This window comes from Hippocampus zosterae, chromosome 3 (assembly GCF_025434085.1).
Source record: "Hippocampus zosterae strain Florida chromosome 3, ASM2543408v3, whole genome shotgun sequence".
NCBI classification, from domain to species: domain Eukaryota; kingdom Metazoa; phylum Chordata; class Actinopteri; order Syngnathiformes; family Syngnathidae; genus Hippocampus; species Hippocampus zosterae.
In genome coordinates, this window is record NC_067453.1 from 28979676 (window position 1) to 29007368 (window position 27693).

The following is a 27693-nucleotide window of genomic DNA, read 5'->3' on the forward strand; positions in this document are numbered from 1 at the left end:
GGCTTTTTAATCCGGCCTCCGAAGATTGGTTCAGAATACAGTACAAGGTTTGATCGAAGGTTGAATTGCCGCAATTTATTTCATTTTTACTTGCAATGACTGGCGTTCAACACCAGGTGGGGCTGTGACTTTATTTTGCAGGGCCTGTACCCCGAAAGAATGAGAGAGAGAGAGAGTCAGAGTCATTTCCAACTCAGTATTCGCTCTACTTCTACTGGTTAGATCGCAAGCCATCTACAGCAATGTCAAAGAAAAGAAAAGTCGATAGTGAGTGGCGGGTGTTTAAGAAGGAAGGCCTAAATACTTTTTTTACCAAAGTCCAATCCAAGGCTGTATCTCATATATGCCAAGAAACTGTTGCGGTTTTAAAAGAATACAACATCAGCCGTCACTTTTCCACTAAACATGCTAATCACGCTAGCAACCTTTCAACACAAGAACGTACGGCCACCGCTGACAGGTTGCTAGCAAGTTTACTCGATCAACTTCCATCCAAGAAGCAAGCACGATGACAAGTTTTTTTTTTTTTATACAGACATTCAAACTAGCAAGAGCCCGCAAGCGGTCATACAGAGGCACAAATGACCTCGGAGAACGCTCACCAACGTTACCACAGACGGATCACCGAATCTGACAGGAAAAAATATTGGCGACCAGTCCAGTGTGCCCTGCTGCTGCTCCAGGTCAGCTGGAATAGGCTCCAGATGACACTAATAAGGAGCACAAAATGGATGGATGCATGTTACCAGTCATCATTTGCTCAGACGACAATCTCAAGTCGTCAATTCAAAATGCAATCATTTAGTTGTATGTTCCGTGTTTTTGAAGGTTCACCATCAGTTTTTGTGGGGGTTTTTTCTTGTTGCAAGAAAAAGTTTTAATCAAATTCCCTTGTGACAAGAAAAGTACAAGCAACCGTCTGACGACCGTTTGGCAAGCATTTGTGACCTTGAATGGTTTCTGACGAGTCCACAACATTCGCTACCTTCATGAACACTCACAATTAATCACAGTTCAGTGGCATCGGGATTTTGAGCAACAATATTTAAAAAAAAAAAGAAAAAAAGATTGCATTCTATCATTTGTTGTATCCCATTAGAAAAATCGGTGGCTGTCTTTTGTATTTGAGAACCTGTTCAGGGAGAGTAGTGACCAGCCAATCACAGGGCAGAGATGACCAACGATCCGTGCTCGCGCTCACTCCTTGAGACAATTTCAAGTGTTCCGTTAACCTACCATGCATGTTTTTTGGAATGTGGGAGAAAACCAGAGTACCCGCAGAATACCCACCCAGGAAGGTACCGAACCTGGTACCTCTGCACTGTGAAGTCGACACGGCTACCACTGGGCCAACGAGCTGCCTAATATTTTCATTAAATTCAAAAATAGGCAAAATCCTGAACAATGGTGACGCCGGCCCTCAATCTTGGGGTATTTCTGCGATGTCTTTGAAAGTATGAACCATTTGGAAATGGATTTCAGCTCTGTAACGCGTCTCTCGGTTATTCAGGGTGGATTCAATGAATTTTCCAATTGCGTACAGTGTCAGTTTTCCGACGCACAGACAGACAGACAATCTAATCTCGTTTTCGCTGCAAGTCATCCTCTCTCAGTGCTTCTTACGACTCTTTTAGCCCCAAACCTCCCTTCGGAATCACCCCACCCCCTCTCTGCCCGAGGCTAATCCCTGGTTTAGCCTTTGATTTTCAACTTCAACTTTCTCCCTTCATCTCACCGTCTGCTTTAGCAAGGAGAGATGGCTGGGATAGAGTGACTAGTCAGTTTCCTGCTGCTCCTCTCTTCTTGATCTTTGTTGGCTTTCGGCCCTTTAGCCTGCCTCTTTGCTCCGAGCGAGCGCGCACACAAATCCGTGCGGGCGCACGCATATGAGTATGTGTGGTTTGATCTGGTTTCCTAGCGGACCCTATTGTGTCGGGGCAGGAAAGAGCTAATCCAGTCGGATCTAACCCCAGTCAGGGGCCCCGATGCTCTTATTATCATCATCATCTTGGCTTTGGCACAGCTTTTTTTTTTATCAAAGGAATAAATACAAATCCTAGTCCGACAGGGTTTCTGTACCTGTTGATTATAAAGTAGATATCACTCAATTTGATGACGTTTGAAAGACTGTGGAATTTCCCACTTGAAATGAATGCTGTCCGCTGTCAAATTAAAATACGGTAACATCGCAAACGAGAAATGCGGTGAAGACTGAAGTCTTGATTAAAAAAAATGCACTGTGATTCAAATTACAACCGAAACTGGGCAAAGTACGATAACTGCACACTTGGCTGTCCATTATATTCGATGAGTTAAAAAGTCATTTTTGAGCACATTATACAGTCGCGCAGTATACTTACGAACGTCTCTTCATACGAAATGTTCTAGTTACGAAACGCCTCAACGGGAAAATAGTGCCTCTAGTTACGAAAGAAATTTCAAGATACAAAAGGGAAAAATACAGTTTGGGCTGCTAGTCGCAGCTCTGCGTTTCCTGAACGCAACATACTTATAGCTCCTCTGCCATTGGCTACTACCGAGCATCATCCTGGCAGGATAAAAATCGGGGAAAACTCTGAATATCAAAAGCAAACACGGCCAAGTTCACTTTAAGAGACAAATTCCAACTTTCAAAATTTCCAAAATTCCAACCAACTTTCATTTTGTAGAATAATTTTTGCAAGACTCCAGTTGATTCGGGGCATCAAAACAGTTAAATCGCAGACTTGAATATCCGTTCTGGAGAAACGCAATGTTTTCAATTGACAAACAGAAAAAAAACGTCACTGATCAAATGATGCCCATCATTTTTCAATAGAAGTGCGAAAAGAAGGTGTTTTTTTTTTCTCCATTTCAAAGGAATTGTTTTCTTGTCTTATCTTATCTCTTTGATCCTTTCCTCTTTCATGTATAACTGTTTCAAACAACAAAGCGTATGCAGGAAAAGTTATTACGATTGCACGACTCTTCTGTGTCTTATGTGTTGTCTTTTGTTATTTTGTTATTTTGACTTCAAGATGGTGCCGCGAGAGTGGCTGACTTTCCAGCAGCTCCGGTATTTTGTTCTTCTACTTCTTCCTTTCATAACTTTGCTGCTGTAAATTGGGGATTTCTCCATTGCGAGACTAATAAAGATTTTCTTATCTTATCTTGTCTTATCTTATCTAATCAAGGCTGCATACCACAAAAGAAAAACAGAAAGAACAATATATAACATTTTAATTTACTGGAGAACGCAGTCAAGACATTCTCATACAGGAAAGTTGGACAGACACACACGCACACACACACACACACACACACTCCACATTATGCTGTGGTTATGGTGCCCGGCATGACTCCATTGATTTGACTTCCTACTTCAGCTTTGTTTGATAATTTCACAAGCACCAAAGTCAGCAGCCCATACCAGACATCCTGCATGCGCATGCAGCCACACATTGACTGACACCCCAGAGAAGAAAGGAACAGCTAGGAAGGATATCCCCATTTCTTCCATATCAGGGCTCCTTTGAAAGCTTTGACTCCGAGCTGAATGAGAGGTTTCACTGAATCCATTCACATCAATGATCTGCTCTGATCCACTCACAATCGACCATATCTGTTATACATGGCTAGGCCTTTCAGTGACACCAACAAGGGAACTGGACCCGGGGGGAAAGAAAGAAGGAAAGAAAGAAAGGGAACAAAATCACAAAAGAGAAAAGAAAGTAGAGCTCAACTAATTAATTAATATCAATTTACTATGCAAATTACCAGCAGGAGTTTTTTTTTATTATTATTTTTTACACACACAGTAAATCATCATCATTTAACAACAAAAAAAGACTGCATACCCTCTTAGAACGCAGGATGCTGCTGCCGACAGATTTGACCAATTACATTGAAACAAGTTACATGTAAAGCACCTATAATTAACCTCAAATAAAGTTCCGATGTTCTCGAAGGCTTTCTATGCCATTTCTGAGAGCTTTCAAGGCATCAAAGGGATCTCTTTGTCCAAAAGAATCACTCAGGATAAGGGTACAACAAAGGTTTAAAGGCAAGTGAAGACACCATGGAACAAAATATGGCACAACAGTCCATTTACCAGGACCTGGATAGCCTTTCAAAATTGATGAAAGGACAAGAAGACAGCCTCCATGGTCAGGGAGGCTGTTAAGATACTGACAGAAAAAAATTGAAGGAGCTGCAGGAATTTGTGGCAAGTACGACAGACAACAATCTCCCATTCTTCTTCATATGTTTGGGCTCTGGGTGACAAGCGCAACTCAGTTCAACTGCATTTATGTAGCACTGAAAACAATCACTGCTGCATGAGTGCCAGTGCCGTACATGGAATAAAAACATTTTTAAAACATTTAATTCCCGGATACAAGCGGCCGAAATGAGTTTTCTCCGCAGGGTGTCCGGGCTCTCCCTTAGAGATAAGGTGAGAAGCTCGGTCATCCGGGAGGGGCTCCGAGTCGAGCCGCTTCTCCTCCACATCGAGAGGAGCCAGATGAGGTGGCTTGGGCATCTGATTCGGATGCCTCCTGAGCGCCTCCCTGGTGAGGTGTTCCGGGCATGTCCCACCGGGAGGAGACCCCGAGGAAGACCCAGGACACGCTGGAGAGACTATGTCACCCAGCTGCCCTGGGAACGCCTCGGGATCCCCCGGGGAGAGCTGGAAGAAGTAGCTAGGGAGAGGGAAGTCTGGGCTTCCCTGCTAAAGCTGTTGCCCCCGCGACCCGGCCCCGCATAAGCGGTAGATGATGGATGGATGGATGGATGAATTCCATAAAAACATGGAATTAAAAAATGTACAGGGAGGACGCTTGATGTGCTCCATTCTACTCGGGCCTGCTGCTCCCAATACAGAAATAACAGTTTGTCCATTTGGGGCCTCGATTTGCACGAGGGGGTGCTTTGCGACATCATCGAGTGCGCACATCATGCGTGATCATGTCGTTTCAAGGCGACTATTTTTCGTGTTTCATATTTCATAATGTGGCGATTGAAGAAAAAAAGTGACACCCGGAAAAAGTCTCGTTGACTCTAAAAACAATGTTTGTTATCATTGAAACTTTTTATTCTACTTTTGGGAACTAAATTTGCAGATGCACTGGGGGGGGGGGTCTGGCAGGAACGGCCATTGATGCGTAGTGCGTCTACCAAATTTACAAACAGGCTGAACTAGAACATTGCCCTAGCACAAAAAATGACAACGCACCCATTTTTATACCAAGCGCAGATTACTTTCTGCTAACCAAATTTTCGGATAATTGGGGGCGAGACATCTCTGTACACCACGACGTCCAGACAGGCGCAACACGGTCTTAAACGCAGTACTAGATTTGCACCGTCACCAAAATGAAGTTATGCCCGTTTTTACGCCAAGCGCACGCTCACACTCACATCTAGGGACAATGTAGAGTGTTTAATCAGCCTGCCATGTATGTTTTTGGAATGTGGGAGGACACTGGAGTACCCGGACAAAACCCGCGCAGGCCCGGGGAGAACATGCAAACTCCACACAGGGAGGCCAGAGCTGGAATTGAACCCGGTACCTCTGCACTGTGAGGTCGACGCGCTAACCACAGGACAGAAAGTAGATCAACATTATATTTTGTGTACTGTAGATACTTTTATAGCACCTACCCAGAAAAGCGTATTTTTAAACTCTAATAAGTAAGTCATCTCAAAGACAAAAGATTGACCGCTTGAAATATGAAGTCAAGTACAACTTTGTAGAATTTACTTGGAAATGTACATTTTATACATGGAAATACTGGTGTTGTTGAAACATTTCAACACCATCTCCATCCTGAAAAGGGCCCGGCAGCGGATGTACTTCCTGAGGCTGCTGAGGAAGCATGGCCTGCCACAGGAGGTGCTACGACAGTTCGACACGGCAGTCATCGAATCAATCCTGTGTTCTTCCATCACGGTTTGGTTTGGGGCCGCCACAAAAAAGGACAAAATCCGACTTCAACGGACAGTTAGGACGGCAGAAAAAATCGTTGGCACCGCCCTACCCACTCTTGAGGACTTGCACACTGCAAGAATCAAGACAAGGGCACGGAAAATCCTCCTGGATCCCCCGCACCCTGCACACCACCTTTTTCAGCCACTCCCCTCAGGCAGACGCTACAGATCCATGCGCACCAAATCCAGTAGACACTTAAACAGCTTCTTCCCTCTAGCCATTAACTCCTTAAACAGTCACTGACATAGTCACTCTTCTTGCACCACAAAATGGTACTACAAAACTACTGGTTACTCTAAAATGGTTCAATGATTTTGTTGTTTACGATGATACTAGTGCAGCGTGTTATACCGGAGACAAATTCCTTGTGTGTTCTACATACTTGGCCAATAAAGATGATTCTGATTCTGATTCTGACATTTTTAAACTACTTGATGGTTTCACACAATTACTGGCTTTACATTGTCTACGTAGCTCCAATATATATAATTTTGAACTTGAGTTGGAATATGATTCGTTAATTCCGAACACTTATCCTGTCAAAGATGTCATTTGAGTTTGAGGTCAACGTGATAGTGAATCAGAATCCGAATCGTCTTATTGGCCAAGTATGTGGGTATGCGGGTAGTACAGGCTACACTCGTATTATCAGTAACAAGCAACTATGATAAACTGAAATGATTTATCAGTACTGCTCACCATTTATACACCAATGGAACGGATATTTTCCGACTGCCTCCAAATGTTTTCAAAATAATAGAGATTGTCAGTCTTTCTTCTCGATGCATTTAGCCGTAGGAAGCAAGAGAGTCAGGAAAGTGTGTGCGCATGTGCGTGTGTGGGCTAGCCGCCAATATCCTTAATACCTTTAATTGAGTGGAGCTCAAGAATTGTCCTCAAGTCTTCCAGCGTGCTCCACTTCACCATGCGTCCGATAAACGCCGGCGCTCAAGACAATTTCTCCTTCTTGTTTCTACTCAAACGCCAGACTCTCCTTTGACTCCTTTTCTCTCGTCCGTCCACATCTTTTTGTGTGTCAAGATAATTGTTGCTTTTCAGCTTGTAAAAGGCGCAGGCAACAAGGGCCAACCATACGTGCGTAAGTAGGTCGTCGTCCGCATTTGACTCAAAGACTGACCAATAGCGTGAGAGGTTTGCTAACTATCCCGTTTAATCCCAAGCAGAAAGACGTATTTTGAATAGTTGGCTAGCATGGATTTTTAGCTTTGGCGTCGCCGGATTTTGCTTTCATATACCACCACAAAGAATTTGGAATGAAATAATGAATATTCTATTGATGGCGAGATTTGCACCTTAAATTGAAGATTCTAAAAATATGTCATTTACTGTACACCTATTGTCAAAATGGTTGCTTCTCTTGAAGCCATTTTTTCATTGTAGTAAATTGACACGTCACAAAGCTTCTGGAATAATTTTATTTGGTTTTGTCTTAGATGTGCCAAAATGGAGAATATTATTTTATTTTATTTTATTTTTTTGCAGGTTACATCAACTCTCTGTTTCCAGGTGGAAATGAAACGTACTAAGAAAATAACACTGTGAAAACTAGAAGGCCTTAATTATATTGTGGGGCTGTTTTGGTGCATCCAGCAGAAGATTTCTTTGAATCTTAAGACTGTAAAGGAATTCTGGAACCAGCGTTGGGAACATGTTGAAGTTCATTTCACAAATTTGACAATAAAGGAAATCCGTTCATGGTTCATAATTTAAATATATAATCTCCATGCTCACCGTATGCGGGTGTGAATGGTCATTTGTCTCTGTTATGTGCCCTGCGACTGACTGGCGATCAGTTCAGGGAGTAATCTGCCTTCCGCCCGAAAATCAGCTGGGATAGGCTCCAGCGGTGTTGAAAATGGATGTATGGAGTCATGAAGTAAAAAATGAAGTTTCGGTAGTTCATTGTTGTTGTTGTTTTAACAGTATGTTACTATGCGTTTGTTTTTTTTTTTTCTTCTTTCTTCTTTCTACCCACATTCTTGCTGCTGGAGGCTGTAAATTTCCCCAGCGTGGGACAAATAAAGGATATCTTAATGGGGTATTACATAAAAATGACATCAAGAGACAGCGGAGGAAGACGTTTTAATTTGAACACCATCTCACTTTCTCCCTCGCTGCATGTAATGTCTCTTATTGTGAGGGCTGTCTGGCAACAAGGACCCTCTGAAGGCACAATGAGGCAATTCTTATGCCACTCGGGCGAGCGCATGAAGGAATAAGTGGCGATAGAGGGAAGAAAAAGTTAGGGTGCTTGTAGTGGAACAAGACCAAAAAGAAAAAGAAGTGGAGAAAGGGCCGCCTTGGACTCTAATTAAAATCACCGGAGGAATTCTAAACAACTCTGTCCTTTCTTTCGGTGAGTGCACAGCTTAATGTGTTGGAAAACTTGTTGGGGCTGCTAAGGAAGAGGGATGAGAGAGAGTCGTTGATCGGTGTAGGCACTGAAAGCAAATGAGAGGATGTTTAGAGATAATGCCATTGCCGGTGATCGTTACTCAATTAACTCATTCAAGGCGAATGAAAAGTCGAATTAACTTTAGGTTGAAGGCCATGGGAGGTTTTTGAAGGAAAATTTGTTGCAGAATTGGACGAATGCTATTTGTTACAAGAAAGAAGAACAGTCTTTGAATAACCAATGCAATTCTTATATGGTTTGCTCATTAAACGGTAATAAACAGGTCCTCAAAAATACTTAAAAGATACTGAAAAGTGAATGAAAATATATATATTTTTTTGTAAATATGTTTGAATGTGCTGAAAATGTGCAAAGACTAACAACAATTGAGTAGCTGCTCAGCGATGGAGATTTCGGATAAAACGAAAGGTACGATACGAAGATTCATGAACGATCGCCAGAACATCCGGTCACACGGAATCATCGTTTTCACGTGAGAAGAAAAGAAGGAAACGGATGTCAGGTAACACCAGATCTTACTCTCCAATCTTTTGATTGGCTTTGACTATTGGGATTGTTTCTTGGTAGTTAAAGAAACTGTATACTGTTATTTTTATTTATAGACATGCTGGATGGCTTGAATATTATCCTGCTCCCCAGATGCGGTTCTTGGATTGATGGAATGGTTCTACTTCCTGTTTTGGTGCTTTTTGGGTACCACCCTCCCTTTTTTGTGGGCAGGAGTGAGTCTACAAAACTTGTTGGAATCTTTGAAAGAAAAAACATCGTCTTGATGTCGGGATGTTTTGGTGCATTAATAATAATAATAATAATAATAATAGGGTGGCTCGCCATGCGTTTTTGTTCTCACTTGAGGGCCTGATAAAAGTCCTCTATTTGAAGACCTGAAAGTTCTGGATGGCTCATAAGTTAAAAGCGTTTCTGATACAGAAGCAATAAATTCCGATCAGAAATGACGTTTGTGGGAGTGAGAATCCGGACCTTGTTTTAGTCAGAGACTGTATAAAAGAGGCGATCAGGCATACCAGAGGATCTAGACCGACACGTCTTTCTCTACCTGAGAGAAAACACACACACACACACACACATGAATGCATGTACACACGCACACACACACAGACCCCAAAGGAAAGTGCTGTCAACTGCAGCTTAGAGAGGCTGCGAATGGGGCAGTAACAATTGGCTCATGGGGGTTACTGGGTGACCCCTCGGAGTCTATAATTCAGAATGGGGTTAGTCTATCATTCACACGCTCAGACCACCGCACACAAACACACACGCACACACACACACAGATTCACGGGATAAAGACAGAGGAGTTCATTTCGAGAGCGAGTAGGCAAACAAAACAAAAGACACGGTGAAGGAGACGAGCAGCACGTGGGAGGGGATGTATCGGAATGAATGTGAGTGAATCACATGTCATGTCAAGCCAAAAACATATCTGCCAAACTCATCTTTACTTTTTTGAGATTGCATTTTTGCAACATCTGCATTGGATCCATTGATTGAGCCTGTTGGAGCCTATCCCGGCCGTCTTCGGGCAGCAGGCTGGGGACGCCCTGAACCGGTTGCCAGCCAATCGCAGGGCACACGGAGATGAACAACCATCCATGCTCACAATCACACCTAGGAATAATTTCGAGTGTTCAATCAGCCTGCCACGCATGTTTTTGGAATGTGGGAGGAAACCGGAGCACCCGGAGAAAACCCACGCAGGCACGGGGAGAACATGCAAACCCCACACAGCCTGGAATCAAACCCCGGATTTCTGCACTCTGAGGCATATATGCTAAACGGCCTCCCACCGTGCTGCCACATATAACAGTTAGAGACTGTCATATTCTTTGTGAGTAAACTTACAAATTGCAAATGTAATTGTTTTTATCTTCATTAGGCATTCATTTCGTTCAAATTCAAATCTTTCCAAAAAACAAACAAACCCAAATCTTTCCAAACACACTTGCTTAGCCACGTTTAAAATAATTTGGGATTTTTCATTGTAGTGGGTTCTCATTTCAGTTCTACTTGTGTATTTTGAATTTAGTTATTTATAATGTGAAATGTTTTGTTAGTTTGGTATTTATTATTTTAAGTATTAGTTTTATTTTTTTTAACCGTCGTAGTGCACCGCTTGCGATAAATGTAAAATGATGTCTTTGAATCAAAGGCAAAGGCATTCAGAAAAACACGAGAGAGCTGAAACTTATGGAGGGGTTCTAAAATGGCCTAAATTTAATGACGTCACCGGCTGATAATTCTCAGGCATTGCAGCAATAATAAAAAAGGTTTTGATTCCTTAATCTTCACAATTTACATATTTTGCACCATAGAGACCCATTATAATTCATATTTTTGAATGCATCGTAAACCTAATGTGTATCATGCATTTCACACGATTTTTACGTCAATCGCTTTGTTTTCGCTTGGACAGACGTATGCATGCCACATTGTTGGGTTGAGGTCATTTCAATTGTGCAACTTTCAGGTGGCGCCAGAGCACAGATGCCTCTGAACATTTTGAGTGTTTGAAAAAAAAAAAGAATGTTTTTATAAGACAAAATACATCATTACAAAAATTGTAAAATGCGTAACTTAAGGTCTTTTTAATTTGGAGCACACAAGGGTTAAATATGCCTTTCTCAAGTTTTCAGTTTCACTTTCCACGGATACAGTCCATTGAAATTGCGATCAATTGGGGTGATGGCCAACCGAATTGAGCACATGGAGCTGCGCAGTGGAACCGAATGGCCATACAGACGTAATAGTTTTGGTTCTGCATTCCCGCTTCTGCAGTGTTCTGTAACAACAACAACAAAAAAATACATTTCCTGCACCTTTTTTTGGATGCAACTTTAAATGACGTGTTAGCTATTTTTAGCGGATTGAAACACAGCTCAGTTTGTGAGGTTTGATCGAAGAATCCGGTTAAATGATGTCTTTGGAGAACGCATTAACCGCATCGTGCCGACATATGGTGACTAGTGTATGTGCGTGTTTGCATGTGTGTTTGCGTGTTAGGAGATGCCACACAGAGGTGTGACGAAAGAAGCAAAATACAGACATTTCACACACACACATACACATTGCTACACACACACAGAGGAGTTTTTCAGCTCATTAGGCAGAAGGGTAGCGTGTCAAATCAGGTTTTGTATCGAGGCTGCGGGGTCATTATGATCTAATTTACCTTTAGTGGTTATTCAGCTGGGCAGACGAGGAAAGGAAGGAGGAGGGAATGGAAGCAGGAAAAGATGAGAGATGAGACTCAAAAGGTAAGGAGCGAGTGACATTTGCAAAAGCAGCAATTAGGGTCACTAACTTTTTTCTGGTGAGTGTCATTCATATTTGTTTATTTTTTTAAAAGAGTACAATTATATGAGGAATACAACTAACAATTATTTTAATAATCGATTCATCTGTCGGGCGGCCCGGTGGGCCAGTGGTTAGCGCGTTAATCTCACAGTGCAGAGGTACCGGGTTCCATCCCTCCTCCAGCCTCCATGTGTGGAGTTTGCATGTTCTGGGTTTTCTCCGGGTATTCCAGTTTCCTCCCACTTTCCAAAAACATGCATGGCAGGCTGATTGAACACTCCAAATTGTCCCGGGGTGTGAGTGTGATTCCGATTGGTTGGAAACCGGTTCAGGGTGGTGTCCCGCCTACTGCCCGAAGACAGCTGGGATAGGCTCCAGCAACCCCCGCGAGGATCAAGCAGCTCGGAAGATGAATCCTGATGACTGTATGTAGGTTAGGGCGGCCTGGTAGTCCAGTGGTTAGCGCGTTAACCTCACAGTGCAGAGGTACCGGGTTCGATTCCACCTCCAGCCTCCATGTGTGGAGTTTGCATGTTCTTCCCCGGGCCTGTGTGGGTTTTCTCCGGGTATTCCAGTTTCCTCCTACTTTCCAAAAACATGCATGGCAGGCTGATTGAACACTCCAAATTGTCCCGGGGTGTGAGTGTGATTCCTATTGGCTGGAAACCGGTTCAGGGTGGTCCCCCGCCTACTGCCCGAAGACAGCTGGGATAGGCTCCAGCACCCCCCACGACCCTAGTGAGGATCAAGCGGCTTGGAAGATGAATGAATGAATGAATGAATGTTATAATTTGGTCTTAGGAAACATTTTTTATCATGTTTGCATTTTTATTTATTGATCTGTACCACACTTTGGCTCTCTATATCCTGATGATTGTATGTAGGTTGTGACTCACGTGGATTGGTGTGCCGTTGCCTCTTATCCTGTACCTACCAGTCATTCTCAAACTTTTAAATTCGATATGATGATACATCACCAATTTGAGGTACTGTAATTTGCCGCACTGTGCCACAAAGGAAAAGCGGTTCGGGTATTGATTAGTAGTAGTAGTAATAGACTACCCATTATAACCAGACATAACTTTTTGATTCCAGGTGCTGACTGCAATTCTGCACTGTTCTTTGTGGCCAGAACATGTATACGTGGGGGTCCCCTGCCTTTGTGTGGGTGTGTTAAATGAGTTCAACTGCGGTGTCCAGAAGCAGCAGTGTGTGTCGTGGCCGGCGTGCACAGATAAAGGTCTGCATATTGTGCTGGTCACTCAGCTCCAGTAGCCAGCCAGAGGGAGTGTCCAGCTGCCAATCAAACTGACCTCAGGCAACAATGGGAAAGTCACCCCTGAGCCTACACACACACACACACACACACTGATAAGTAGATTTACATTTCCAAATAGTGTGGATAATTAACAGGATATCAATCATACCAGTTATTTCATTTGAAAATACTCTATATGTATGTACAAAATATGCATGTCATTTAATTGGAACATGCATCGCGGTATTGGTCCTTTCTCTGGAAATTGTACATATTTAGGTTCTCGCCAGATACTCCGTGTCCACAAATATGTGCGTATGTGAAATGTTCAGATGCAACAGTAGGTATAAACGTCGGTGTGAACGGTTGTCCGCCTCAATGGGCTTTATTTTCATGGACAGCGCACATGCGCTTGTGCGGAAAGAAAAGAAAAGAGGAAAAAAAAAGCTTAGAATCTTGATTTTCATGCAGGTGCAAGTTTCCTTGAGCGTATTTGGGAATTTGGCAGACCGCATTGCGTCATGCTGGGCTTTTCGGGAGATGACGAGGGCATTTTTTTTTTTTTACAGGCACCTGGAAATTTGGTAGCTGAAAGTTACTTTAAAGTTGCTTTATTCTGAAAATCACCCGCGTGATCGCAGCACAGTTATTGGGGTGGGGTAGGGTTGTTAAGAGTTTAATGTATGCCCCTAAAAAATTCAAATGATGGTATGCTTGTCCTTTTAGGACAAGTTGGCAGGCTATTGGATTCTTTTTTTTTTTCTCAAAAAGATCAAAGCTGATATTCATTCATTCATCTTCAGTACCGCTTGATCCTCACTAGGGTCGCGGGGGGTGCTGGAGCCCATCCCCGCCGTCTCCGGGCAGTAGGCGGGGGACACCCTGAATGGGTTGCCAGCCAATCACAGGGCACACATAGACACATTGACAAACAACCAACCACGCTCACACTCACACCTAGGGACAATTTAGAGTGTTCAATCAGCCTGCCACGCATGTTTTTGGAATGTGGGAGGAAACCGGAGCACCCGGAGAAAACCCACGCAGGCCCGGGGAGAACATGCAAACTCCACAAAGGGAGGCCGGAGCTGGAATCGAACCCGGTACCTCTGCACTGTGAAGCCGACGTGCTAACCACTGGGCTACCGGGCCGCCCCAAAGCTGATATGTAGAATTTAAAAAGCAGTGCAGTTGTGTAGCCAGCAAAACATTTTAATATCATCTCTACAAAGAAATTTGAGGGTCGTGCTTGGTCGCGCTATCACGGGGGTTTTACAGTCTCTGATGTAATAGTAATGCTTTATTCATTTGACATATAAATTCGCTTAGACTCTGATAGCACGATCAGGTTCCACCAGTTCAAGTCCTGAGCATTTTCGAACCTTCAGGGCCACAGTGGATCTTGGCACAGGGATGTGGATGTCACAGTCGGTCTGTCCAAAAATCCAGATGACATATGCCGTACACGCGTTATGCAGACATTAATAAAGCCATCCTGGATGGATGGATGGATGGATTTCTGTAGCACCTTAATAGGTGTTTTGAAACACTCCTGATACTCAATTTGAATGAATATCAAGTTTTATAAAGGATCGTCAGAGATAGGCACTCAGAAATAACGACAAGACACTTCTGTCTACCAACAATAGGCACTTTATTGGTCCCACATAGAAATGATAACACAGTTCAAACTAGTTGTATGAAGCTAAAGATGATATACTCTTACCGTATGCCAGTAGGATGGAGAGCCAACATCCTCAGCAGAGTGAGCTTCGATACTCGCTGGGCGTCCGTACGCTACCCGCAGCAGACTCTACCGAATGATCTCTGTCCTCCTTTTATTCTATAATGTGTGCTAGGGAGGGGGTGAGTGGCCATTCGCACTTCCCCCCAGCCACATTACTTTTGTTGTGTAACCAAGTGGCATATCTTATGAGAACATCCTGTTTTGTACTTTTTCCACATACTATCAGCAGATGTACTACTGCTTTTAATTGTGAGTTTTCGGCAATAACAGGATGTGTCTCAAGAGTTTCAGTAAAAACATGTTATTCAAACATTTATGCAATAAACAAATTTTAAACACAATAATCATTAATACGATATATATTGATTAATGAAAACATCACTACACTATTACACCATTAGGTTCTCACAATTGGCCATGATAGGGGGAGAACCAAGTGGCAGCCAGGTAGCTGATGCCATTGCCGAATGATGCAACTCCGACAATGATTTAAAAAAAATAAAAATACCGTAAGAAATGTTGAAAACTATTGCTCCTACTTCGACTGATGTCATGTATATATTGTGCATCACTTTTAGGGTCACTTAAGTGGACTGTACAGTTGTAGCCGGGCCAGGGCCAGCCTGTGTTGAACTTAACACTTCCAGAACTGCTAAATTCTAGTACGTGTTCCATTTTCTTTTTCTTTCTTTCTTTTCCTGTTTTTTAAAAGTGGATCAAGTTGCATCAAAATTCCCACCGATCTTGTATTTGTCTCAATAGTTTTTTTCTTTGGCATTCTCACAAGCCATCGTTCATTATCTCTCAGTATTGATATTCACGCACCATATCTGAAAGAATTGTAATTTTTTTTTTGTTATGCTGTTGAATTGAAAAGAATCTCATTCAAATATCTGTCGCCGGTTGTCATTACCAGTGCAAAATACCTTCTGTAAGAGTGCAAGCTGTTGGAAGTGCCGCGGTGAATTCCCAGCGGCAGCACTCGGTGCACGACCCTGCTTTAGTTCCATTTCCAAGGCTTTGCATTAATCTTTTGTAATAACACTTGAAGCCTTTCGCTTGTCCATGAGCTCTGGAATTGTGTTTATCTTTTCAAATGCTTTGAGAAGTCATTCAGTGACAACCATTCACTGCAACTACCCTGCCACAATGCAGCCCCACTACAAATCACAGCCTCTTAATGACCCCCATTCTTTTGACGCTGAATTTCAACCAATAGTAATTCCCGGCGAAGCTGTCGGCACATTTGATTAGAAGATTAGAAAAAACATCACATTCGGAGCAAGATTTCCAAAAAAAAAAAAACGCGGCTTTGCAAGGTGTTTATAGATTTCAATTGTGTCAGCGGACAGAAGGGCAGGGTGTGTGGTCGTGGTCTTCAAGTGCTACTTCACATCTTTGGAAGGATTGGTTCTGCTTGGATCAGTAAGAAAAAAAAAAGAGACCACGTTTAAAATCCAGGACGCTGATTTTATAACGGCTCACGAGATGAGCTCATAAAACAGGAATTCAAAAGGGTCACGACAAGAAACTACGACTACTATTAATTTTGGATGATTTTAGCTTAGAAATAATTAAAACCCCAAAATTCACCATATCAAAAAAAAAAAATAAGAATACTACATTACCATCAAAATTTACATTAAGACTCCTGAGAAGAATCTCCAGATTGGTGTTGTCAATGAAACGCATACTCATAAATACAGGTAAGTGATACGAGAGTCGCTGATGGTGTAGCGGTACACTCGCCGGACTTGTGTGCGAGCGGCGTGGGATCGGTTTCCACTCTGTGATAGTGTGGATGCCACGTTCATTATTGGATAGTTTGCTACTAAGTTTCAGTCATTGAATTCCTTTCATTCATTCATTCATCTTCCGAGCCGCTTGATCCTCACTAGGGTCGCGGGGGTTGCTGGAGCCTATCCCAGCCGTCTCCGGGCAGTAGGTGGGGGACACCCTGAATCGGTTGCCAGCCAATCGCAGGGCACACAGAAACGAACAACCATCCACGCTCACATTCACACCTAGGGACAATTTAGAGTGTTCAATCAGCCTGCCACGCATGTTTTTTGGAATGTGGGAGGAAACCGGAGCACCCGGAGAAAACCCACGCAGGCCCGGGGAGAACATGCAAACTCCACACAGGGAGGCCGGAGCTGGAATCGAACCCGGTACCTCTGCACTGTGAAGCCGACGTGCTAACCGCTGGACTACCGGGCCGCCTCATTGAATTCCATGTTTGAAAATGACCAAACAAAACGTTCCCTTTTTTTTTTATTGAAACATTTGATTTTCATTATACAGAGCAGTGTCTTGCTGTCAAAAGTACAATGGATACAAAGAGTTTACACATTTCAGTTCAAATACCAAGTTTTTGTGCTATACAAAAATAGACTCGGTCATTATTTCAAAATCCTATTCATGAAATGCGTCGCCTTGGCCGAGCTCCAGCCTTTCGCCAAATGCTTATTCAGCGTTTGTGTCTTCTCCATGCTCGCTGCGAGTGTCTTCATTTTGCATTGGTGTGTTTGTCCCATTCAACAAACTGCTAAATTCCCGGACAGGCAGGCAATGACTATAAAAATCTTTTCAGCATCATGGCTTTCACTTTGCCACATCCTATTCTGCACTGCCTTGTATGATGTCCCTAATTTTTTGTGTGTCCACCTGCAGTGCTTCATTGCTCGGGTCAATCTTTAAAGCGGTTTGGTATTCTTGTAGTCCTGTGGAAAGAGTTCGATGCGTTCATCTCTCACTGACAGTCAAGCAAAAAAAACAAGTGGTCATAATGTTATAGCTCACTATGGAAGGTGTCAACAAAAAACAATTTCATTCGGACAATTGGTTTTGCGCCACCACATTTGCCAGGGGACGCCCTCATTTACATGTCACTCCACACAGAGTGCGTACGTGTCATGAAGGTGCCTGAGTGACACGTTTAAATTGGAAGGGAGAATCTGTGCATCCCAAAAAGAACAGCCTTTTTCAGACTTGGGCACACAGGAGAATATGCCCCACATTGAAGTTTCATTTGGACATAAATAGAGCTTTGCTGCCATCATGTGGCATTTTTTTGTTCATTCTAAAATTTATGATTGTCCATAAATGACCAATAATAGTGCAGGTTGAGCATATTATGCAATAGTCCTTGACTTTGTCTCCATTTCCCGACTAAAGTCCGATGAAAAGAATTGCTGTTTCGTGAGCATCTTGTTAATTTGAGTGCTTTCATCAGTCTCAGTGCGGTGCATTACAAACCTTCCGCATAGAGCTCCAGCTGGCAGAAAGCAGAGCCTCGACGCACATGAGCTCTCGCCCGGGCAGCTGCATTGGCAGAAACGGCTGGAGTCAGCAGTTCAAGGGCCTGCAAGAGAAAGATCCAGTTCAGTGTTAACCGCCACCCTCTATTTCGAAATACGGCATGATCATAAAACCTGGATTGGGTATAAATTATAATCAAGAGACTATTTTCAAATGTCAGACAACTTTGGTGCGGTACTTGACTGCAGGAGCCTGAGGCACATTACTATGGTGCAGTTTTTCCTGACCATATTCTTACGTTCATATTTCCAGCAAATCTCAAGTTGCTGCGGCATTAAATCAAGCCAACTTGAGCCCCCACTAAATTTCAAGAAAGTCGAGTCAATGGCGGCTTGTCACTAGAGGGCGCTAGAGTGACGCGCTCCCACCCAGCTGAGTTCCACTGATGGAATACAACGGAAGGCAATACAGATGAGTATTGTGTGGGTGAAATGAGTAAAAGTGATTTGGTTATCTCTGGTGTCTTGGGCACTCGGCAACATAAAAGTATTACGCGTGAAGTCAGTCCTCGTGCAATATAATTGTGATAATTGTACATTTGGGACAAATAAAGGATATCTTATGTATGTGCTGGGCACCGTTGGGTATCTGATTCTACCGTCCAGATCTAATAATGTTTAAATTGAGTTACGATTGAAGCCAAAGTCACTTATGAGCCTCTGAGTAGCTTCTACAGGACTTTTGAAGGGAACTTGCCACATCCAAGATGGCTCCCCACATCTACGCGGGGGCCATCTTGAATAAGACTCAGCCAGGCTTCCTGCAGCATATCTTCATTTTCAACTGGGTGAAGTTCCTTCAACATATTTCCAGTGAAGCCCAGGCGGCATTAGATCAGAACAGGTATACTACTCTGATTCTCAAAAATGAACAGGTAAGCCTAAAACCGCACTGAATTCGTCGAGCAATCCGTATGACATTCTGACCACTCTGACCTGAGAGGAGTCCTCAATGGCTTTGTGAAAGTTGCGTAACTTGAGATGACACGCCGCCCTGTTTGAATACAAAGCTGGGATCTTTCTGTTGAGTCGGATAGCCAGGTTGTAGGCATTCAAAGCACTCAGGTAGTTTCCGGCTGCAAAACATTTGCTTGGAGAAAGAAATAATGGATCGAGTCGTCCCATTCGGCACAAGTCAGGACCGAGTTCGCAAGGCTGACGGGAGCAGACTTCACCTACTTGCCTTTCTCCTTCAACCAGTCGGGATTCCTCTCCTCCTCCCTTAAGTCATTGAGCTCTTCGATATCTGCGCTGACGACACGCCTGGCCTCCGCTTGCTTTTTCAGCCACTGCGGTGAGCAGAGGGGCACAGGTGTTGGGATGTTCTTTTTTAAAATTCTTTCTTTAGTGTGTGCTTGCATGAATCGCCGGACTTCGGGCAGTCTTCCGAGTCTGGACTAACGGGTTACCTCTTCTTCCTCCTCAACTCGCGATTCTCGGAGGGCTGTGGGGAAAACCCGAGGAGTGAAGGAGACCTGAATGTTTCCTGCAACTCTTGGAGCAGGAAGATCCACTTGCTTTTTCTTCCTCTCTGCTTCACTCACACTTGTTTGATCTAAATGCAAGAATAACATACGGACACGTAGTGGTTGGAAAGATAACCGCGAGCTTTTTCAGAATCACAATTTACTGCGGCTTTCTATTCTACTAACACAAACCACGTCCACAAATTTGGACCATCGCTTGCAAATTTGAATGTGCACAAATGCAAATGACAACTTTCAGCACGTGAATTTCAACTTCCGTCAACATTCTGTGACCGAAAGAACGAGATCCCGGATACAAGCGGCCGAAATGAGTTTTCTCCGCAGGGTGTCCGGGCTCTCCCTTAGAGATAAGGTGAGAAGCTCGGTCATCCGGGAGGGGCTGAGAGTCGAGCCGCTTCTCCTCCACATCGAGAGGAGCCAGCTGAAGTGGCTCGGGCATCTAATTAGGATGCCTCCTGAACGCCTCCCTGGTGAGGTGTTCCGGGCATGTCCCACCGGGAGGAGACCCCGAGGAAGACCCAGGACACGCTGGAGAGACTATGTCACCCAGCTGGCCTGGGAACACCTCGGGATCCCCCGGGGAGAGCTGGAAGAAGTGGCTGGGGAGAGGGAAGTTTGGGCTTCCCCTGCTAAAGCTGTTGCCCCCGCGACACGGTCTCCCCGGATAAACAAAGCAAACATCATACTCAACATGGCACCTGGACTTTACTCACCAAATATGAGCTTGCTTCCTCCTGATCCGTCAGTCTCACTCTTGTGCTTCACCGCTCTGACTTTACTCAAATGATTGGACTGACTTTGGAGCTTGAGTCGCGCTTCTTCCTCAGTTTTTTTCTTCTCCTTCAGCTGCCATGCTTCGAGTTCGGCCGTGGTTCTCTCTCGTTCCTCATCCTTCATTTTCTGGATGATTTCGCGTTCCTCACTTTCAATCTATCACCAGATCATACAAGTGGTTAAGATAAGATATCCTTTATTCGTCCCACACTGGGGAAATTTACGTTATTATTACGTTGGGGTTATACGTGGCTATGCGAAGACTCAGATCTGTTCAACCTTTATTTTATTTAAGGACTGGCTGAAAGAGAACTTCGGAGGCCGAGTGATCAGTCTCAAGACTGATTTTTAGTGGGGGCACCCCATAACCCGGACCTAAGCCCACCAGATTTTTGTCTTTGGGGCTATCTTAAGGCCAGAGTCTACGCAGAGAAACCCAGAACCATCACGGAACTCAAGAAAGCCATCAGGGAGGAGATGAGAGCCACTACCAATTCAATCTGTAAGAACGTCACGGACAACTTTGTACTGCACCTCAAGAAATGCACGGAGCGAAATGGAGGCCATCTAGAACATATGCTGTAGAACGGAGAAATAAGGCCAAAGAGCCTAGTGTTTTGATGTGATGTTTTGAATATAACAAACTAGTTAATGCCAAAGTTTCATTTCATTCGGACAAGACACTAAGAAACGTGGCCTAATTAGAGTTGGGGCCTGGTTTTTTGGGGGTCACCCTGTAGTGCGAAAGTGACTTTTGTTGGTTGGTGGCGCATGGGCAAGACATACATTTGGGTGAAAATGAAGGCACATTCAATTTTCTCCCACTACTAATAGTAGGGCAAGTGCACATTTTTTAACTGAAGCCCCTCAAGTCACTTCAACATGGTTCCTTGGCATCAAGACGGCGCAAGTTGGAAGTTCCTCATCTCACTTTAGTGTAATTCCCTTATTACAGTACCAAAGCATGACTATTATGGCATTGCATAAGCACAATAACAAGAGTTAAAAAAATATATACTGTATAAAATAATATAGGTTCAAAAAACAAAAATAAGTGGGGTTGAAATAAATATTTTAGACAACCAAAGGGGTTTCTTACATTCATCATTTTCTTCAGAGTATATTTCTTCTCATTATGCCTTTTCTCAGATCTGTTTTTGGCCTCTGCAGCAAGCTTTTCCTGCATTTTGGAAAGAGCTCTTTCTCTGACTTCTCTTTTTGTTTCCTTATCATCTGAAACAAACAGACAGAAAATGATCTCAGTAGTAAATTTCAATAATGGGTCAATAGTGCAATGGACTATAGATCTGAACATTCTTGGTTTGACTCCCGGCTGCCACAATGTTTACCTATTTGCAATGAATAAATTATCCATCTATCTAATTTGGGTACCAACTTACATTCAGACCATACAAAAGATCAAAACGTATGACAATCAGTGAGTCTTACATGTACTTATTGATAAATGTTCCCACAGTTTGTTGGTCCTCTTGGTCAAACTGATGACTGCAACTCCGTTTCCAATCTTTGCTGAGCTTTGCTCATCATCAACAAGCTCAGAAGGGAAAACTTCCAACAGGAATGGTGGGAAATGAACCTAATGCAAATAAAACACACATCTCATATTGTATCTCTACTACTCCATCATTTTAGTTTTATGTTACTGGTCTCTCTCTCTCTCTCTCGCATGCCAAGTAAATTGATTATAAAGTGTTTTAAAGTGTATGCGAATATATGTAACGTGTGTGTTCATGAGTTACTGAGACTGAGAAACCAATACAATGTGTTACTTTGGCTCAATATTACCTTCAGGTACTCGTCTGACGATACTATGTTCACTTTCTTGGCTCCTTTCAGAGGCACGCTAATGAAAACCATTGACTCTGTCTGCGTCCACGAGTGGTCTGTAACAAGCAGTGGCATCTCGTTCGGGGTCCTACAAGTACAATACAGTGCACAGACAAAACTCAAACGCGTTCATTGACTCCGAAAGAAAGACTTGACTTTTGTTACCTGGCACTTTAGTACGACGTCCTTCACAAGTATTTTATAAACGTTTATTGGTTTGGTGAAATGTCTGGTTATTTATTCGTTATTACTGTCGAATTAAACTTGTGAGACTTAATTTAGGATTGAGTGCTTCCTTCGTGTCAGAAGCAAAGGCTAACGGAGATCGTGCAGAGGCGTCTTGTCGCTATGGAGACCTTTGAGCCTGAATGCTGCCTTCACGTCTGCCGGAAACACGAGAATCATAACAATGCACCATGATAAGCTAACTTTTCATTCTCACGTGAAATGGACGACAACAGCTACAAACAGGGAAAAGGTGTTTAGATAAGCTATATTTTACTGTTGGACTATTTAAATGTCTCCCACCGCGTGAGTGAAGAACAGTAAACCTCAAACCGCTCAGCAGTTACGTCATAAATGATAAAAGATCGAGGAAGGCGATTCCGCAGTCGCCGTTGAAATATACCTGAACGTATTATAGGTTGGTGTCGTTAATTTCTCTCCTAAAAATGCGTTTAATACTGCACACCAACGACAGGAATATATCTCTTTCTGTGATTTTTAAAAAAAAGTTTCATTTACCTTTACCTTGCGGCGACTGCAAGTCGCAGTCAGCCGCAAACATATGATTCTAACCTTGATATGCATATTTCATAATGCTGTTTAAAAAAAATCATTGGCTATAGGCTATATACAGCATCCTTGGAAAAAATATTTTGGGCAGTGGAAAATACTTACATGTTTTTGTGGATACTATTTAACAAATATTACCCATGAAAGTTATGGACAATTTATCTCATTATTTGAGTGGTGGCATGATGCACAAGTGGTTCGCATGTGCGCCTCACAGTGCAGAGGTCATGGGTTCAAATCTGGCCCTGGCCCTCCTGTGTGGAGTTTGCATGTTCTCTCTGTGCCTATGTGGGTTTTCCCCCACATTCCCAAAAAAAAACCATGCGCGGTAAGTTCAGTGAGCACTCTAAATGACCTTTGGTGTGATTGTGAGCGCGGCTGGTTGTTTGTCTATGTGTGCCCTGTGATTGGCTGGCAAGTAGTTCAGAGTGTCTACTATCTGTCCTTATCCCACCTGCCTGAAGTCAGGTGGGATAGGCTTCAGCACGTGCATTGAACTCGTGAGGATCAGCGATTCAGATAATGGATGGATGACTGAATGGCTGGATGTCAGGCAGTTGCAAAAAGGAATTATAAAATAATGGGTAACTTACACCAACACAACTTATTTTATGAGTAGCAAGCGTTACCTTGAAATACTTAATACATAATATCACCCTAAAAGAAACGACGAGCATAAAATCTACTCACTAAATGTAGGGTATATATCAATACCTTAATTAAAAAGAAGTGAAGTACAGTAATTACATAAATTGAGCAAAGTTTACCGTCCATCTCTACTGACACTCGTATATTTACTGCAATATAATCAGGCAAAACATGAGCGTATCCACACCGCATGGCTCACGTGGTAGAATGGTCGATTCTGAAGGCTAAGGTTGCGGGTTCAGCCCTCGGCTGTTGTGACCATGTCATTGTGTCCTTAAGCAAGACGCTGATCTCCCAGTTTCTCCTCATGCTCTGAAAAAAATAAATGGTGTGTTGAATTGACTCAATTTTGTTTCATCAAGGGGTTGCAAACCTGAAACCGTGGTCCTCAGTCGGAAAAGGGTGGAGTGCCCTCTCCGGGTCGGGGGGCCGGGGGGGAGATTCTACAATTTTCTGTATACTTGCACCTCATTAAATATGACTGAAAGAGCTTACATAATATGAACCTTTGCATCCAGTTTATACTATCATTGTCGCCTTAACAGGTTCCAATTATCCATTCTGAAGCGGCCGATCGTCATTTTATATTGCATTCCAAGGTTGGATTGTGCATGAGAAACATTTTCCGTAAATGCTCACAACCTTGTTGTCGGTGTAATCAGATGGAGATAAGTCTTCAAAAATTGCTTATCCATTGAACATCACTATTGTATGGGCAAAAGTAAATGATTCACTTCAACTTGTATCTTTATTGTCTGAATATCACAAAAGATGACCTCTGCTGTCCTTTACTTGTGGGGTATTATACAAAGGATATTATCACTGTAGTGGAGTTTATTTTATTGCACTTTTATTGACTCGGAAACCATTCCGTGATATCCTTTAAGAGAGCGGCGATAGTCAAGTCAAGTCAAGTCAAGAGTATTTATAGAGCACTTTCAAACAGCCGTCGCTGCATACAAAGTGCTGTACATGGATACAATAAACAGTAAGACAAATCGGTAATAAAGCCGGTAGAAAGCACCAAATAGTAAAACCAAGAACAAATCTAAGTCATGCTGAGTCTGTCTTCTTTTCGTTGAATTTCAAGAAATTTTGTGCCATCCAGGTTTAGATTTTTTATCAGACAGGAGTGGCTTAAATGAGAAGGCGTCTTTCTTGCTCAGTGGGACATAGATCTGGCAGTCATCCGCATAGCAGTGGAAGGGCATACCATGTTTCCTTAAGATGGAACCCAATGGGAGCAGTTACAGCGAGAACAGCAGAGGCCCCAGAATTGAGCCCTGTGGAACACCACATGACAGGGGAGCAGTGCGTGACTCAGAGCAGCCACGGCTGACACAAAAGGTTCTGTCAGCTAGATAGGACCACCGCCAATGCCCACCAAGTGCTGCAAACGAGTCAGCAGAATATTGTGATCCACTGTATCAAATGCTGCAGTTAATAGTGCTCATACTGCTACCGACAAGCATTCAGGTAGAGGATGAAGCATCTCAAAATGCATGTTCAGCACCTCAAAATGAAAGACCTATTCTCCAAACTAAATAGACTTCATCTGAGATTTTGGAATTCAATTAGTTCTAAGAGGGAATTTTACTTGTGTCAAACTCTGTCTAACTGCACCTGCACGCTGCACTTTGATAGGCTATGCTATACTTTGATGGGATAGCTTGTTAGATAGTATTATCACTATTGGTGCTGTTAGTCTATCTGCAGCGGATTTGATAGAGACTGAATGTTAATATTTGAAATGCTTATTCAAAAAGTGCTTATTTTGCAATGGACATCTCAATTTTATTGGTCGAATGCCAAACAAAAAGGAAAAAAAAAACCACGAACCACAAGAAGCACGACCTTTATAGATTTTTATTTCGCGCCAGTATATTAAAAAAAAGATGACTGGACTGGGAGTTTTTTTTAAACATTAAAAATTGTTTTATTGGCCTTATTTATGTAGATTTTTGGGCATTTTGGACTTCATACTACGGTTCACTTACCGATACATTACAAAATGTCCTTCCATACTTAATTTTTCCATACTTGTTTGTCATGTCCTTGTTTCTGATGATACGAATGCAGCGTGTTATACCGGAGACAAATTCCTTGTGTGTTCTACATACTTGACCAATAAAGATGAGTCATATTCTGATTCTGATAACATTTCTGAAAAATACATACGCTTTTTTTTATCTCTGTCACATTATCACATTTTTTATTTCACTCTTATTTACAAATGCGGAAATCCGACTTACTGTGAGGTGATCCACACCTGACTGAAAAAGTCATATGGTATGACAAGACTTTTACAATTGGTCAGTGGTAACAAATTTTGCAAATTGCTACTAATTGTTGTTGTAATGAAGTCCTTCTTGCCCAGAAAAAAAAACCCCAATCATTCGGGTTTACTTAATTCAAACATGTACGGTACATTGGTTGCACATGATTAAATGCGATCAAAGCAATGTTTTCCTCAAAAATAAACAAATGACCTCTTACTTTAACACATTTTAGTCATGTGCAGCTGAATATTCAATTACTTTTTTTCAATGTGGGTGCATGTAATTAAACGTCCCAGTTAATCCTTCACCCGCGACAGCAAAAAGGGAGGAGAAATGCTGTGCAGGGCCACATATAAAAGTTGCCCTTTTCTCTATTGCATGCACTGTTTCAGAGTGGAATTCAGCTTCAGGCAGAGAAATGGGGAAAGGGTTCTTTATCAGTAAAGGTGTTGGGGTAGTCTGCATTATTCTTGGAGCAGGGGCTGTGGCCACTATTATAGCTTTGAGTGTTGTTTATTCCCAGGAAAAGGCAAAAAATGATGATCATGTGTCCCCAACAAATGGAGCAACGACTCCAACCACATCCAAGCCGACGACCACGACAACTACCCCCTCCAACAACCCTTGGGACAAGTATCGACTGCCCAAAAGCCTGGTACCAGAAATCTACAACATCACACTGTGGCCTCGGCTTACTCCAGATCCAAAGACTGGGCTCTATATTTTTACAGGTAACGTCTTTATTTATCAAACTTTCACAAGACTGCTCGTGTGCAACAGGTTGCATTTTTAGCCTAGTCAACATCTCATCATACAAAAGCTATTCGGTGCTGCGATTCTCATGATTAAATTTGGCCACAGAGAATATATAGTTGAGCGCAATTTTCAAAAAAGTGATATTTATTTGGGACAATAATATTTCTTTTATCAGGCCGTGAATGGTTTTTAAAGTATTCAAAATAAATGTAAATGTTTTTATTTTTTATAATTAGGTTGGCCCAAATGTCCAAAATTGTTCATATTTTTGTATATGCCCATATCTAAATGTCCAATTTTAGAGTTGATTAGAATTTTTAGAGTACAGGTAGTCAAGAAGCACTATTCAGAAACGTGCTGAAATTTCTTTCCTCTTATAGTCGGGGGTTTGGGAATTCTGGTTCCTCGAGAGCCATATCCTGCCTGTTTTAGATTTCTCTCTCCTCCAACACACCTGATTCAATTGATCTTGATGGTTTCAGGCTTGTCCACAGCTTGCTGATGAACTAATCGTTTGAATCAGGTGTGTTGAAGGAGAGAGAAATCTAAAGCAGGCAGGATGCGGCTCTCCAGGAACCCGAGTTGCCTCCCCCCCGTCCTATAAGATAAGCTTCAAAATACCAAAATGATGAAAGGGGCAAACGTTTTCCTTTCACCCCCTTGAAACATAATTTCCTCAAGTGATATGCCATATGATGCCATCAATCAAAATTTGCTCAGAGTATGAGTAATTGTCACCCTAAATATATATTTAAGATAAGATAAGATGCCATTTATTTGTCCCACACTGGGGAAATTTACAGTCTACAGTAGCAAGATTGTGGGTAGAAAGAAGCAAAACAAAGTGTTTGCATTCACAAAATAAATGTTACCGTTTCAGTGTACACCGTTCAATTAAGTGCAATATAAATATAGATATCGATAAGGAGGCTGTGCTATTCACAATTGTTTTTCACATCATTTTATTTTTTTATTTAGCAGCCTGACAGCAGTCGGTAGGAACGAGCAGTCTATGGCTGAAGGAGCTCCCGAGTGCTGTCAGGGTGGTCTGGAGGGCGTGG

The 27693-nt window shown here is 42.6% G+C and overlaps 2 protein-coding genes across 3 annotated transcripts in view; one reads left to right on the forward strand and one right to left on the reverse strand.

The window, feature by feature from the left end:
• Positions 1-27693, forward strand: part of LOC127598290 (aminopeptidase Ey-like) — a 75557-nt gene that overhangs the window by 35108 nt on the left and 12756 nt on the right. Inside the window, exon 1 of one of the 2 annotated variants that reach the window (XM_052062046.1) lies at positions 26243-26607. The exons of the other annotated variant lie outside the window; for it this stretch is intronic. Within the exon in view, the coding sequence (XP_051918006.1) occupies positions 26295-26607 (313 nt within the window). The 5' untranslated portion in view covers positions 26243-26294. Of the gene's footprint in view, positions 1-26242; positions 26608-27693 lie in introns of those variants that run through there. 2 annotated transcript variants of the gene reach the window in all.
• Positions 17004-22722, reverse strand: dnaaf4 (dynein axonemal assembly factor 4). Its single transcript, XM_052062146.1, has 10 exons — positions 22320-22722; positions 22113-22242; positions 21756-21903; positions 21406-21539; positions 20246-20462; positions 19455-19600; positions 19225-19334; positions 18982-19135; positions 17984-18089; positions 17004-17448 (listed from the first exon to the last, which is right to left on the reverse strand). The coding sequence occupies exons 2-10, from the start codon at positions 22227-22229 to the stop codon at positions 17345-17347; spliced, it is 1236 nt and encodes a 411-aa protein (XP_051918106.1). The 5' UTR covers positions 22230-22242; positions 22320-22722; the 3' UTR covers positions 17004-17344.

Bases quoted from the DNA above. Each gene is read 5' to 3' on its own strand.
- dnaaf4 (XM_052062146.1), bottom strand. From the start codon at position 22,229: ATGCCACTGCTTGTTACAGACCACTCGTGGACGCAGACAGAGTCAATG. The intron at 19,335-19,454 runs GTAACCCGTTAG...TGCTCACCGCAG, and splicing joins GAGTTGAGGAGGAAGAAGAG to TGGCTGAAAAAGCAAGCGGA. The intron at 18,090-18,981 runs GTCAGAGTGGTC...TTTCTCTTGCAG, and splicing joins CCATTGAGGACTCCTCTCAG to GCCCTTGAACTGCTGACTCC.